Source organism: Passer domesticus, chromosome 4 (genome assembly GCF_036417665.1).
Source record: "Passer domesticus isolate bPasDom1 chromosome 4, bPasDom1.hap1, whole genome shotgun sequence".
Lineage (NCBI taxonomy): Eukaryota > Metazoa > Chordata > Aves > Passeriformes > Passeridae > Passer > Passer domesticus.
The window spans coordinates 4,210,779-4,225,125 of NC_087477.1; the positions used below are offsets into that span (position 1 = coordinate 4,210,779).

General features: G+C 49.8%; 1 protein-coding gene and 1 long non-coding RNA gene across 2 annotated transcripts; one reads left to right on the top strand and one right to left on the bottom strand.

The window, feature by feature from the left end:
- Window positions 1–269: 269 nt before the first annotated feature.
- Window positions 270–7,791, bottom strand: LOC135298437 (serine/threonine-protein kinase PAK 3-like). Its single transcript, XM_064416000.1, has 9 exons — window positions 7,668–7,791; window positions 6,656–6,719; window positions 4,731–4,779; window positions 3,469–3,581; window positions 2,783–2,900; window positions 2,045–2,144; window positions 1,347–1,543; window positions 622–759; window positions 270–473 (listed from the first exon to the last, which is right to left on the bottom strand). The coding sequence occupies exons 1-9, from the start codon at window positions 7,672–7,674 to the stop codon at window positions 384–386; spliced, it is 876 nt and encodes a 291-aa protein (XP_064272070.1). The 5' UTR covers window positions 7,675–7,791; the 3' UTR covers window positions 270–383.
- Window positions 7,792–10,467: 2,676 nt separating this feature from the next.
- LOC135298441 (uncharacterized) lies at window positions 10,468–11,824 on the top strand. Its single transcript, XR_010360414.1, has 2 exons — window positions 10,468–11,496; window positions 11,698–11,824. It is a non-coding gene; the product is annotated as an uncharacterized LOC135298441 (long non-coding RNA).
- The last annotated feature ends 2,523 nt before the right edge of the window (window positions 11,825–14,347 follow it).

Consider the following 14,347-nt stretch of genomic DNA (forward strand, 5'->3'; position numbering starts at 1 on the left):
CACAGCAGCATCCCCAGCAGTGACACCACTGCTCTGCTCCATTCTGCCCTGCTCTGCTCCTCTAGTCACAGCTGCAAGCCTGTATCTCCACAAGAGGCTGTGGCCTGGAGGCGAGGAAAGAAAAAGATCTTTGCTCACAAACAAACCGTGCCACAAACCCCATCCATGGGTCTTCCCACATAGCAGAAACACCTGACCATTCAGAAGCAAATTTAGAGCTTATTCACAGGGTGAGAACAAAAGGAAGCTTCCAACACAAAGGGTTTATTTATTTATTATAGTATTTATTCTGACTATCACTCATAACAAACTACAAACTACGAGCTATAAACTACAAACTACAAACTTCAAACAACAAACAACAACAAAGGCCTCCTCCAGGGCTAGTATCTCCTGTCGGCCATGAACTCCTGCGTGGCCATGATCAGAGGCGTCAGGGAGGAGGCTGGCTTGGCTGATGTTACAAATGGATGCTGCCCAAAGAGAAAAAGAAGCAATGAGCTTCTACTTTCCCCACAGCCTGAAGCAGGCTTTCTCTGGCTAGCAGAAAGATACAGAAAGGAGGGCATTCTGTGCACCTCTCTCTCCACATCCAGGACCTGCAGCCGCTTTGCCTGTTACCTGCAGAAGTTCCTGGGCAGACCAGCGCCTGTCCTCGTCCCTCTCCAGGCAGCAGTGCAGAAAGTCTCGCAGCCACGCCGACTGCTGCCTGGGCTTCTGCAGCTTCGGGGGGGCCCCGGTGCTTATCAGCTGTTGAACCTAGAGAAGAAGGAAATGCCACACTCTACCTGTCTCCTTCGCACCCCGAACTGCTCACACAGAGCCCATTGGACAAGCTCCACTCTGCAGTGGCACTTTACTCCCTGCCACAGGGTGGCAGATACCTTTCCTACCCCTACTAAAACAACCCAAAGCCAGAGGCAGCCATAGCCAGTCCAGTAGGCAAAGGCTCTTGCCTTGACCACTCATTTCACTGGATGATGGAATCAGCAGCAGCTCCATCAGCTAAAGCACACTTTGCTTCTCTGAGCACTGACACAGCCTCTACAAGTGACATGGAAGAGTGACTTTCATCTTACTCTTCTATTTCCAAGGATTATTCCATAAAATGCAGCTCAGCACTGCTCACTGCTCCCTTAGGCAAAGCTTCTGCCAAGCAAAAGGCATCCTGATTTTTAGGTCCTGTTCATGCACAAAAATGGCAAGGGGATGATCTGGCCAAGAAGCACGAGAGACTGTGCAGCCTGGAACCTATCATTTTCAGGTGTTGGCAAGCTTCCCAGGCAGAAGAATGGGAGCAGATTTTGTTGGGGTGACAGCAGTGTCTGAGAGCAGCTGCAGCGTACCGTGCGGAAGGTTTTCATCAGGTACGGAGGCGCTCCGTCCACCATCTCGATCCCCACGATGCCAAAGGACCAGATGTCCACTTTGGGGCCATAGGGCTTCCTGGTGAAAATTTCTGGCGCCATCCAGTAAGTTGTTCCAACAGCTGATCTCCGTTTGTTCTGCTCGGTGGTGAGCTGAGCAGCAAGGCCAAAATCAGCTGAGGAGGAAAAACCACTCTGATCAAGCCAGCGTGAATTAGGAAAGCAAACAAAAGAAATCCCCATTGTACCAATGTCCAAGAAGGCAGTGTGGAACCCAGCTGTAAAGAGGCCATACCTCAGGCCTGCAGCCAAGGAAATACGGAATTGGCCACTTAGCAAAACCCCCCAGTTTCAGGCAGTGGATTTTAGTCCCCTGAAGCTATTAGACTGTAACTGCCTTGCTTGGGAAGGGACACACACAACCCAAAGCCACCCCTGAGCCCTTCTTCCCAGCAACACTTCCCTGCACCTTGTGGCTGTGCTCTGTGCTTGCAGCAGGGCAGCCTGCACTGCCACAGGCACCACTGCAGGGAACTGGAGCCACCCAAAGGCAACCCCACACCGCAGCCCGCCACGGGTGAGCCTGGCCACAGGCACCACTGCAGGGAACTGGCAGCCACCCAAAGGCAGCCCCACACCGCAGCCTGCCACGGCTGAGCCTGGCCAGCAACACCCACCCAACTTGACTGATCCATCCAAGCCCAGGAGAATGTTGTGGCTTTTGATATCTCGGTGGATCACTTGCTTGGAGTGCAGGAAATCCAGGCCTTGCAGGCACTGAGAGAGGAAAAAGAAACACGAGCCTAAGTGGACTTCATCCCACAGGCAGAAAAGTGGCACATCTGCAACACTGACTTCCTGGGGGATGGTGAGCCATGGCAGGACAGGCTGCTGGCAAGGGCAGGAGCCTGCTGCTCCACCACGAGAACAGCAGTGCCTTTCTAAGTGAGGGTATGTTTGCTTCTGAAAGAGAAAGGGCAATTGTTCCTCTGGCCAGTGCCCTGCAAACACAGGCTGAAGGAGCCCTGCTGCAGTGGCTGTGCTCTCTGCAGCCAGACAGCAGTGGATGCTTTTGCAAACACCGCTTTGGGTGCAAGGCTCTCCTTTGAGGCTGAGCTCTGGGAAAGTCCTGTGAGTATCTCTTCGTCTTTGCCCCTTGCTTCACTTTGCACCACCAGCACCTTTGCCCTTACAGGGAAGGAATGCAGCACACACAGGCTCCAGGCAAGTGTTTAGAGAGGCAAAGACAAACACACCAGAAGAAGGGCAGGGACACTGGCAGGCACTTCAGATGCTCTTGCTACTGCCAAGGACATAAGAGAAAGGCTTGGAAGATGAAATCTCTCCTCTCCTTATCACCCATTTGGAAGGACCATCCCAACCAAGCCATGGGAAGCACAAGTGCCATCCCTTACCTCCCGAGAGACAGCTGCTATCTCTCCTTCTGCCATGCGAGTCTCCCTGATGACATCATGTAAAGAACCTCCGTCCATGTATTCCATCACCAGCCAGAGTTCCTCATCCACCAGGTAGCTGAAAGGAGCAAACAGCCTGGAGATGAACGCACGCACTTACACAACCTGATGGATTCTTGTTTCTGTGTCTCTCTCAGAGGAACACAGGAGGAAGTGAGTAGTCATTCCCGACGCTCTGCAGGGCTTGAACTCTGAGCAGTCTAAAAGACAGCTCGGTATCCACACCAATGCAAGGTGAAAGGGAAATACACCAAGACAGTGTATTGTCCAATACAATACACTGGCCAAGGGAAATACAATAGACAGTGCTTTGTCAGCACTTCAGACACAGGGAAAAAATCAAATCCCAAACCCAACAAAAAAAATGTGGAGAGAGGACAGGAACTTGGAGGCTGTTGGCTCAGTAAGACAGGGCCCAGTCCTGTCTTTGAAAGTGCCCTTCACACTAGGTATGCCAGGAAAGATGAATGCAGGCCCAATGCAATCTCCTCCCAAGACGCTGTAGATCAGCCCAAGAACAGGAATTAACAGCTCCATCCTCTTTTGCCAGCGACCAAAGGAGTGGTTGCACCTCTGGCTTGCAGGATGAGAATGACCTTTCATGGCAGGACAGCAGAACCACTCACCTGTCTACATAGTTCACAAGGTTGGCATTCTTACTGCCACGCATGACCTGGATTTCATTCAGGCACAGCTCGCTGCTGCTCTCTTGCAGGAGACTAATTTTCTTGATGGCCACCTAAAACAACATGGAAAGCCATGAACCAAAGAAGTCTGTGGCACAGGAGCACAAAGGGAACATGAAGACAGTGATTATGGGATGACAGTAGCCCCAGCTGGGCTGGGACAAACTGCCTTGTGACTGGACATCAGACCCCATGCTTGGGCACCTCCCAGGACAGAGAGACAGATATCCTTTGCCTTGTAAACCTGGGAGAAACATGGTCTAAGCTCTCCACCTCAAAGCTCTAACAACACTCACTGTGCCCACTGTCTTCCCCAGGACCTTCCTTTATCATCCCCATTGTCATTGACACACCTCTTGCAAGCAGGAATCGATTCTGTGCCAGTAGAAATGGAACAAAACTGCTGGGAAACCTTGGGCACTTCTAGGGGGCTTGATCATTACTCCAGCAACCACTAGCATTCTCCATTGCACAACTACAAAGCAAACTCTTACAGACATGACTGATAAAATGCTGTTTGTCCTAAAATCATCCTCAGGGTTATTCCCCATAAGAAACACAACCCTACATATTTCACGGAAAAAATGCTGTGATGATGAAAACATCATTAAGGACACCTCCAAAAAAGACAATCCAAGCACTTCCTCACTTCAGGAATTTGCATTTCGTTCCACTAAAATACTTTAATTCACACCACTGATATTTGCAATTACTGCCTGACTGTAAAAAGAAATAACCCATGCCTTGATCCTCTAGGGATGCACACCAGGCTCTGAGCAGGACTCAGGCCCTTGAGACACTCCTTGCAGACCTTGTTCTCTCTAAGCACAGATCCCAAGGGCAGCACTGCAGGTGGCTGCAGAACTGCCAGCATGATTTCCATGTATTGGCTAACAGCCAGAAATGAGAATTCAGGAACGCTGCAGCCCCAAAGAGCAGTGCCATGCTCTGAGACACCACCTGGGCACGTAGACCCAGCCCTGTGTCCTCCTCTGAACGATACCGCTTGGCCTCCTTGCATCCCCTAGGGCAGCTGAGAAGGACAAAATCTGTCCCCACTGTATCTGGCAGGCAGACACTGCTCTGCACTCCATTTGCCTTTGCAGCAAAGCTCCACTGGCGAGCCAAAGCTCAGCCACAGCTCACAGCAGAGGGGAGGGCACTCGAGAGCTGCAGAAGCTGCGGCGCTGCTTGAGGCTTACCTCTTCTCCTGTGGCAGTCTCCACTGCCATGCACACAGTGCCGAAACCCCTAGAAACAAAACAGCAGCAGAGAAAGAACAAGTCCTTTAGTCCCTGCTAGTGCAAAACACTGCAGTCCAACAGGAACAAAGTCCTGGAGCAAAGAGTAAATGGAACATGACAGATTCTTCTCTGGGTCTTTTCTCCCTTTTCTCTTTCTCTAGCTGTGCATGTGTCAGATTTTTCCAGGAATATGCCCGTTGGGTCTTCTTACACCTCTCCTTGGAGTCTGTCTGCCAAACTCAAGCACTACCACTCAGGCTTTTCTGAGAAGCCTGAAGCCATGTAACAGCCATTGGAGGAAAGCCTCTAGACACAGATCCCTTCTCCAGCTTGCAAGGAAAGTAGTGTCCAGCCACAGCCATAGCAGGCAAAGGCTTCCATTGCTGCACACAAATGGAGAAATCCTCAAAACACAGGGTCCTTAGGCAGCTATGTTCTGGGTCCAGAGCCATTGGCAGCTGCTTCTCTTCGATGCAACAGACACTGGAAGGACTCCACTTTTCTGGCGACTTCTTGTACATTTGGCTTCTGTTCTGGGGTGACGTTATGATGCTTGTTTCCCCAGTCACTTGTTCTGTTTATGCTGGATGTTATATTCTGTGCCTCCAAGACGGGATCAGACAGTAGGGGCCGGGAGAAGAGGGAGCACAGAGTTTTGTTATCAGCTGCACTCTCCCCCGCAGTCTGCTGGAACACAGAACTCCAGTGTTGTGGTCTGGGCACAGATGGGGCCACACACCACACTCTTTTTGCTTTTTAGTTAGTTTAGCTAGCTAAGGTAGTCTGAGTTTCGCCTTTAGTGTTTTTCTTTCCCTTTTCTTGGAGCCATTCGAACCTGCTCCAGACTGGGACCCAGCAAAACACCGAGAGCTCACACTTTGTAGCCCACCAGGGCCTACTCTGCAGCCTTTCCCAGCACTGGAGAATGACAACCCCCAGGAGAGACTTTCTGAACTTGCCATCTCTTCAGAGCAGCAAATGAGTTTTGTCATCCGGTATTGTTCATTTTGTGTGCTGGGGAGTGATTTCCCTGTTAAATAAACAATTTCTTTCCACTTCTGTCCGAGGAAATTATTCCCAAACTGGCTGGGGGCAGTGGCCATGTGGGTTTGCTTTTAGGAGGGGCCCTTTCTGGAGGTTTCCTCCAAAATTCGCCCTAAACCAGAACACCTGGTACAGAGAAAATGTTGCAAATCAATCCCATCTACAGTCAGCAGAGCTGGCTTTCAAAGGGAATAGCTTGGTGGATTCTTTGCAGCAAACGCCTAAACCCCACAGGATCCACGAGGAGTCTGCCATCAGGCAGATGATGCCTTTTCCTCTAGAGTGCATTGCCACTGGGCATGCCCCTGAAACTTTGCCTTTTGCCACCGCAGCCACAAAAGAGAGCTGCTTCTTTCATTTCTGCTTTTGGCTTCTAGACTAGGTGGTGGTCATCCTGACTACTGAATTTTATTTGCAGCAAAATATTGGAAAGAAATGTTACTGAGAGCTGTTCCCTGACAGCTGTCAGCTGCTAGCTTGACCTTTGAGACAATGAAGTTTCTCCTCCTTTCATTCCCACGTATTCTGTATTCTTTTGAGACACTCAAAAATTATTTCTCCTATGAAAAGCGGCAAACAGGTGCAAACACACTTGAGGGACAGGAGAGCTGCCAGGTGCTGCTCTTTGCCGCAGACAAGACATTGCCAGCATCCAGGTGTCTTGGCTGTGCCTTCACAACACAGCTATAAATGCTGGCCAGCATTGAGAGATCACCTGGCATCATCTTAACGCAGTGTCTGAACAGCTTTGGAACTTGCCTGATGTCACTCTGGGGAGATGGGACACGAGCAAAACACACTGCCCCTCTCTTTGAAGAAGGAACTGTGGCTGCACTCACCCTTTGCCAAGAGTTTCCAGTTCTGTGTATTTAGCCTCAGGATCTCCCTCGCTCACCAGCATCTCTGTAAAAATCCCAAGGACAGATGCTCACTTCAAAAGAGATCCCACCCTTCATCAGATCACAAAGGCAGCCCCACTCTTCGGGACACTGGGCCCTCTCAACTCAGTCAGTCGGGAAACAACAACACCACTGCACCAGCACCACCTCAAAAACAGCAGCAGCAAGACAAGCAGCCCTGCAGCACAGATGGCCAGCACTAAACTAAAAGCCTAAAGTAAAATCTAAGCACACAGAGAAACAGTCAGAGGAGACAGGGATCAGAAAACTCTAACCAAGAGAAGTGATTGTTGTCTATAAACATTAAGGGCAGCAGGAAAAACAAAACCTTCCTGTTCTTGGCAATGAACACTCTGCGACATTCAACACAAGCTTTCATCCTTGCAAACATCAAAGGCATCTTGGGTTCTGGAATCAATTTTTGTCATCAGCTGCCCTCTCCAGAACAGGAAGAATATTGCAAAGTGCTTCCAGCAGAGCCCAGATCTCCAGCTTTAAGCAGGACTTTGCCTAAACAATGCCCTTCAGCCTTTCAGGAGCAGCAGCTCATGTTATAAGCTACTGTGATGGCCTTAGGAATGAGGTCCCTCAGCCTTTAGGACAGGCTGAGTGCTGAAGATGACCTTGGCTGTGCCCACAGCAGCTGGGCCCCGCAGGAGCTCCTTGAGGCCTACTCATTCGCGAGGTCACGGCCTCCTGCTCAGCCAGAAACAATCTCTGCTTGGCCTTTTGCCTACAGGGAAGCTCAGGCAAAGCCAAACCAGGCCGAGCTGCTCTCAGAGGCAGGAGCAACACCCCGCTGATCCCTCACCACCTCAGAGCACAACAACAGATCCTGTGTGGAGGAGGCCTCAGGACCTGGCACTCAGCTGAGCAGGAGGTGGGACAGCTCATGCCGGCACACGCGCACACAAGGCACTGCTCCGGCACACAAGGATCACAAAGGACCTACTCAGCATGGCCAGGCACTTGTCCTCTGTCCTCTCTCGCTGCTGCTCTCTGCTGCCAGACGAGCTGGTCGTGCTCCAGGTGCACGAGCTGCTCGTGCTTGAGCTTCCAGCCTGGGCACTGGAGCCTTCTCCCGAGCCTTCAGCTGCAGTTCGTGCAGGTGCCAGGACAGAGGAGATGGAGCTCTGGGACAAGAAATGAATTTGGGTCACAAATGAGCCTGGCAGAGATGCCCCCATTCCATTTCAAATGCAAGCCCCTAGGAAGATGCTGCTGGCCACACCCAGGGCTCTTCACCTCTCAGCTTGTGCAGCCCGCTTCAACAGCTCAAGGCACAAAATCCAAAGGCTGCTTTTACATGACGGACAAAATGACACCAAAGACGCTGCTACCCAAAGCGGGCACTTACTGGTGTTGTTTGCTCCGGCCATGGGCTGACCGCAGGGCCAGGTTCATCGGCACCTTCCTCCTCTTCAGCCTCTTCCTCAGGTACAGAGGCAGCTAGAGCAGGTGCTGACGCTGCCCTTGTGCTCTGTGGACAGACAGCAGCATGAGGGATAGGAAAGAACCTGTCATTCACCACCTTACCTATATTCAGCTACAGGCCCTGCTGCAGCTCAGCTCTTCCTTTAGCTACTGACTTTAGCTGCTCTGTGGGGAGGGCCAGGTCCCTGCTGGGGACAGTGCCTCCTCGTATCCTGCAAGCTTGTGAACTGCATCTTTGCACTGCTCTCCTCACAGGGGACAGGGAGCCTGCACAGCCACTGGCCACCAAGGGCCTCACCTGTACCCCAGGAGCATCCAAAGACATCCTAATGCTACCTCTTGTCTCTTACTAAGACAAATTCACAGCCCCTTTCAGAACAGTAGGAAGCTGCTGCATAAACAATCCAAGTTCCACTCTGCTTTTCCAAGCTCCACTGACTGGGGGAAGGGCCGGAAAGATTCCAGCCTCCAGCATCTTCAGCCAGGCACAGGAGGTGCTGTCTGATCAGAAACTTGCAGCTATGCTTTGCTCCAGCCACAGCACGACCCAGAGCTGCTACTTACTGATGCTGGATGCTCAGGCCCTGCAGTGGCAGCAGGCGCAGTTTGGGGAGCATCTTCCTCCCCTCTGGCCTCTTCTGCAGGAAGACACGCAGCCAGAGGATCCTCCGAGGTTGGTGTTGGGCTCTGCAGACAGACAGCAGCGTGAGGGACAAGTGACCTTTTCTATGTTCAGCTCTAGACCCAGATGCACTAAGGAGAAATCATCTGCAGAGAAATGGGTTTCTAAGTTGTTCCCACTGAAGTAAAATGGGACAATTAGAGGGGACTGCACTCTCTTGTGCAGGGGAAATTCCGTCATGGCTTAAAGCACCAAGCAACCCCACTTCCAGCTGCTTAAAAGCTCTGAAAAGGAATTGGAGAAAACAGCCTGGGCTCCTCCTGCTGCTGCTGCTCTTGCTGCAAAGGGTCTGGACTGTAGTTTCATTCATCCAACCAGGCTGGCACTGGACTGCAACACACCCAGCTCACAGCTTGCTCCACAATTGTCAAATGCTACCAAGGCCAGAGACTTCTTTCCCACTCACCCAAAGACCGGATTCTCTCCAGGCACGGGTGATGTGACCTGCAACACACAAGGGAAAAACAACCAGATGCTGTAAGAAAACTGCCTGTGCTGGGCAAGCCCACAAAAAGTCAATCCAAAGACAGAGCATTCTGCTTTCACTACATCACTCCAGCTGCAACCCCTGTGTCACACAGCAAGCAAGTCAACAGCACAAAGTATTGCCTGGTGTCTACCTTCTGTCCTCTGTGGCCACTCAACCCACAGAAACTTGAGACTCAGAAAGGCCCAGTGGTTCTGTAACAATCACTGCTTCTGCCCCACCCCACCCAGCAGGAGCTACAGCTCCTCCCTTTCCTGTGCTTCAGTTTTCTCAAGAGATTGCATGCAGCAATTGCCATGAGCTCACTGAAAACCTTTCCCCGGAAAAGCTTCACCCAAGTGCCCCTTAGCCAGGGTGGCAATTCTATCGTGACACAGCACGGGAACAGCTCCAGGGTTCGGGAGCATACAAGAACTCCTCTGAAATGTCTATCTCAGAGGCCTTTTCCAAGCTGATTCTGTGACTTCATCACAGAACAAATGGCTCTTTTAGTGTGCAGGAAATGTCAAGGTCCACAGGCACATGCTGGGATGAGGGAATGCAGACAAGAAGACTTGAACTGAGGGACATTCCCTCAGTCCTGGAGAGCAGTGCACAGCTTTTACAAGGACTCCTGACAAGCTTTCCCACTCTTCCTATCTTGGAAGTTGTCTTCCTTGAGCCAGTAAACTGAGGAGACTAAACTCCATAGCCACAGGCTGTGCCACAGGAGGAGTGAAGCCCCTGCAGGCCACATTACAAATGCTGCCCACTCCCCACTGGCTAGAGACACCCCCTTCTTGGCTGGAGCTGTTGACAGCGGCTTTACCCAACCAAAGGCCTCTTTGTGGCATTTTGGTTTCCATATGCTGCAACATCTACTTACGTGCCAGGTGGGTGAGAAAGTACCCAGAATAAGCCACGGAAAAAGCTGCGCAAACTGCAGCACACACTCCCTCCATGGCTTGAGCAGCGCTGCTCAAGTCTGTACCAGACAACGCCTGTGGGAAAAACCAAAAATATTCCGAGTCCTGCTGGCAGAGACCTCGTCGATCAGCAGGTTCCGCCTGCAGTGAGCGTGCCACAGAGCTGCTCTGCACACTGAGCCCTTCCGGGCACAGCAACTTTGCCTTGACAACGCCGGGATGCGGCCGCTGACATCACAATAGCAGCACCCTAGGCTGGATTGTGAATTCATGCATAGAACCAGACCTGCTCTACACCTAATGCCAAAAAAATCCTGCAAAGTTTTCCTCTGCTACAAAGCAACACAAAAAGCCCTCCTAGTCCATCACCTGTTGCTCAAGGCATGTAAGAGTAGAAACACACTTAGCCCCTAGAGCCCACACTGAGAAGCTGAGCACTGAGAAGGGACCAGGATGTGAGGAGCCGCAGCAGTGGTCTTTGACCACTATTTCTGCTGAGCAAAAACCAGAAAGCTTATTCCTTTGTTCTAGAAATCAGAAAACAAGGAGAAGCACTGCTTTAATTACATTTAGAGGTTTTTCCTAGGTACAGAGACATGGTCATGGATCTTTCTGTATATATATATTTTATTTATATATACATATATATATATATCTATATATATGTATGTGTATTATATTATTGAATACTATATATTCAAAACATTTTACATCATAGCCATGGGAAATGGCATTCCCACAGCAGGGAAATGCCATGACAGAAAATGCAAGGAGGATCGTTCTGTATGACTCACTCTAGCAGGGAGGCCTTGGGACCAAAGCACCACCACCATTTTTTCCCCCATTTTTCTCCTTCCACAGTATTAGTCAGGAGGCGGGGCTGAGATGGGGGGCACGGAAGTGACAGCTTTGACACACAGCTGAAACCATCAGGGCCAGTGTGGCATGTGGGACTGTTTTTCCACTGCAGCAGAACCAGGCAAGCCAGAGTGGTGACACTGATCCCAAGTGAGTCCAGCCAAGCCAAGTGGAGCCCAGCAGGGTGGTAGGAAGAGGCAGCTAAGTGGCAGATCCCATTCCCACACACATGCCCAGCGTGGCAGACTGATGGCAGCGGCAGTGCCAAACAGAGCTCTGCAGGGACAGAGAGACACCCATCACCATCGCCACTGCCACCATCCCTGCTGCAGAGAGGGAGCAGAAAACTGCCACTGCAGGTGCACAGCTCCTCCAGGCAGCACCAGCAGCCCCCATCTACCATCAGAACCATTCTGTAAGCCGTCGCCATCCTGTCTTTGTTCCAGGGGCCCCATGTGACACTTCACCTTTGTTGCTTAAGCCATTACTCCTTTTGCACTATTTTCTTCTTATTGTTGTGCACTGCTTTTTATTTCCTCACTACATTATAACTCTAATAGTTTTAACCTCTCATTTATTGTTTTCTCCATTGACCCTTTCCATTGTCATGGAGAAGGAGAGAGAGGAGAGGCTTTACAAGGACTACCTCAAGAAGAGGACATAGAATGGAGGGAAGGCCTTAGAAAGAATAAACAACCCTCATGCTGCTGCTTTTGCAAGGAATAAATATCCAAGTTTCTTAATATCCAGCCACAAATCTGTGGAGTCTTGACAGCCAAGAAGCACAGGAACCTGGACACCTTGTTGTGAGAGACTAGAGGAGATTGCTGGCTCAACACTTTTCAGGGGCTTGTATGTGGGGAAGGGGCAGATCAAGCCTTGCTCTGGTGAGGCCATGCCCCACTCGGCACGCCCCACACCCCCAGGCCTGTATCCCAGCCCAGCAGTGGCCACTGATCCCTGGCACACCAGAGGCAATGCTCCACACCTGTGTCTGGGGCCCCTAACCCAGCTCCTAAATGGCCAGGTGAGTGGGAGCCCCATGTGGGGGAAGGCCCCAGGAGAGCCAAAGGCTATTTACCTTGGGATATGTGGCCACCACATGTCTTGACCCTACCTCTTCTTGGAATTTCTATCAGCTGAACACCACTGGAACCTGGAGTGATAGCTGTGTTGGTTCTTTTCTGTCATTCTCTTTTTCTCTTTCTTCTCCCTTTTCCCTCCTCTCAGATTTTTGAAAATAACTTAAAATGTAACAGGTTTAGTAATCTAAATGTAAATTAACTTACTAAGATTATAAGTTGAATGGGCTAAATTAATGCTTCATAGAATGTTTTATATTGATTGAATCCTGCTCTAAATTATTTTTGGCTTTAAAGTTCTCTTATTTTCAAATGTTGCCAGTGAAGGGTTTTGATGTTGTTCCGAACTCTTGAGAACATCTCGTCAGTATTTCTCCTGCTTTTCTAACTTAGAGTACATGAACAAGTTTAAATTCTTTTAAAGTATCTCATAGAGCAATGTTTTTGGAGGCTTGCATTTTAATTGGCACAGCAAGCAGGGTACTCTTGAGGTGAGATGGGCCTTTTATACAGCATTAACTGTTCATGACATAATAAAGGAGAAATAAATTGTCAGTCAAAGCTGCTCTTTTCTGGCAGAAAAGTAATAGAATCCCACGCAGAAACTGATCTGAACTGCTCTCCACTGACGCACTTGCTAAAAGCTTATATAGAAAGCTTGTCCAGCCCTAAAGAGAGATGGGGATGGAGAGAAACTAGCACCATCCACAGTTACTTGTGGAGAAACATGAAATTTGGTAGAAGAAAATTAAAAATTCCCAGTAAAGGACCATGCCTGGTATGCATATGCATGGAGGTTTGACTCAGAGCTGTATGGTGCCCATCAGCTGGAAAAGGAGCTGCATCAGCTGCAAATTGCTGAGCCTGAAACAATAGCCAGCCTCAGGCCAGAGCAGGAATTGAATGCCAGGATGAAGCCAGCCCCCAAACCATGAGAAACCAGTGAAACACGCTCTTCCAAAGCCAAAGAGCTTTAGAGTTGCAATTCAACACTGCTGGGGAAGGCCCGGAAGCAGTGTTTTCCGTAGTCCAGGAACAGCCAGGCCTTCCTGACTGCAAGGTCAGCCCCACAGCCCTTGGGAGGCCTTTAGTGCCTCAAAGTCCAACCCTGCCCCTCACCCTAAACTCTCCCCACCCGTATAAAATACAGAGGCAGGATGCCCCGAAAATGATGTCACCTTCCTCTGCTCCCTGGAGGAGAGGTTCGGCTCTGCAAAGCTAATCTTCTTCCCTCCTCATCCCAAGCCCTGCTCACTGATAAAGAAGGAATTCACTTACCAGGATGCAGTGTCTGCAGTGATACCTCATTCTGCAACAGAAGTGGTTGAACTACACGGGAAAATAAGCAATGATCGCAAAGAAAGGGAAATGGAGAATGTTTTGTGAATTTGGATTTGGGGGAATGAAATAGAACTTTTGGAGAAGGAAGCACATGGTGAAAAGCGCTGGTCTTTTGCTCAGGGAACAACTTGTGGTATGAAAAGTTTGGACCCCTTGCAGAGGGGGGAACCCCATACAATGCATGAGAAACAGCTAATGCCTGTTGACCTTCTTCTGTGTTATTGTAAGTTATTTCAACATTCAAGGAACAAAACTGAGAAAACAAAATCTTGGCACCACCTCCAAAAAGTTATGGTTGTTGATAGAAGGTGGTGGATTGAAATATCCCTAGAGGCTCTCTGGAAAGAAAATGGGGATTAAATGGGGACTCAGTTTCCCCAGATTCTTAATGAAACTTTGCAAACTGCTCCTGCCCTGCCTCCTTCTGGCAGCCCTGGCTATTGAGCCTTGTCTGCCACCAAAGGCTGGAAGCCGAAATGCTGCTGCTAGAGCATAACCCTTAGGAGAAAATGCTTTTATCATCGTGCAAGTTTGTTGTTTTGGTCTCACTAATAAGCCTGAATGTTCAAGAATGTCCTCACTAGTCAGGAGACTGGGTGTACATCCAGACCCGGAAAGGAGAGCCACTTAACCAGAAGTGGAAAGGACTTTTGATCCCATGGCTGTGAGATTTACAGCTGGACACTCCTAAATTATGTGATTAAAGTTAGCTCTGGACACATGGAATTGTATTGGACAGTCCAGTAAATGTAACTCTGCTGCAAATAAAGCTGCAGTGGACATTTCTAAAGTGAAAAAACATTAAATGTTTTCTCTTTTTGCCCATTTCCAGAGCAGTGTCCC

Bases quoted from the DNA above. Each gene is read 5' to 3' on its own strand.
- LOC135298437 (XM_064416000.1), bottom strand. The intron at 2,901-3,468 runs GTGAGTGGTTCT...TGCTCCTTTCAG, and splicing joins CTTGTGAACTATGTAGACAG to CTACCTGGTGGATGAGGAAC. The intron at 474-621 runs GTAACAGGCAAA...CTCTTTGGGCAG, and splicing joins CTGCCCAGGAACTTCTGCAG to CATCCATTTGTAACATCAGC.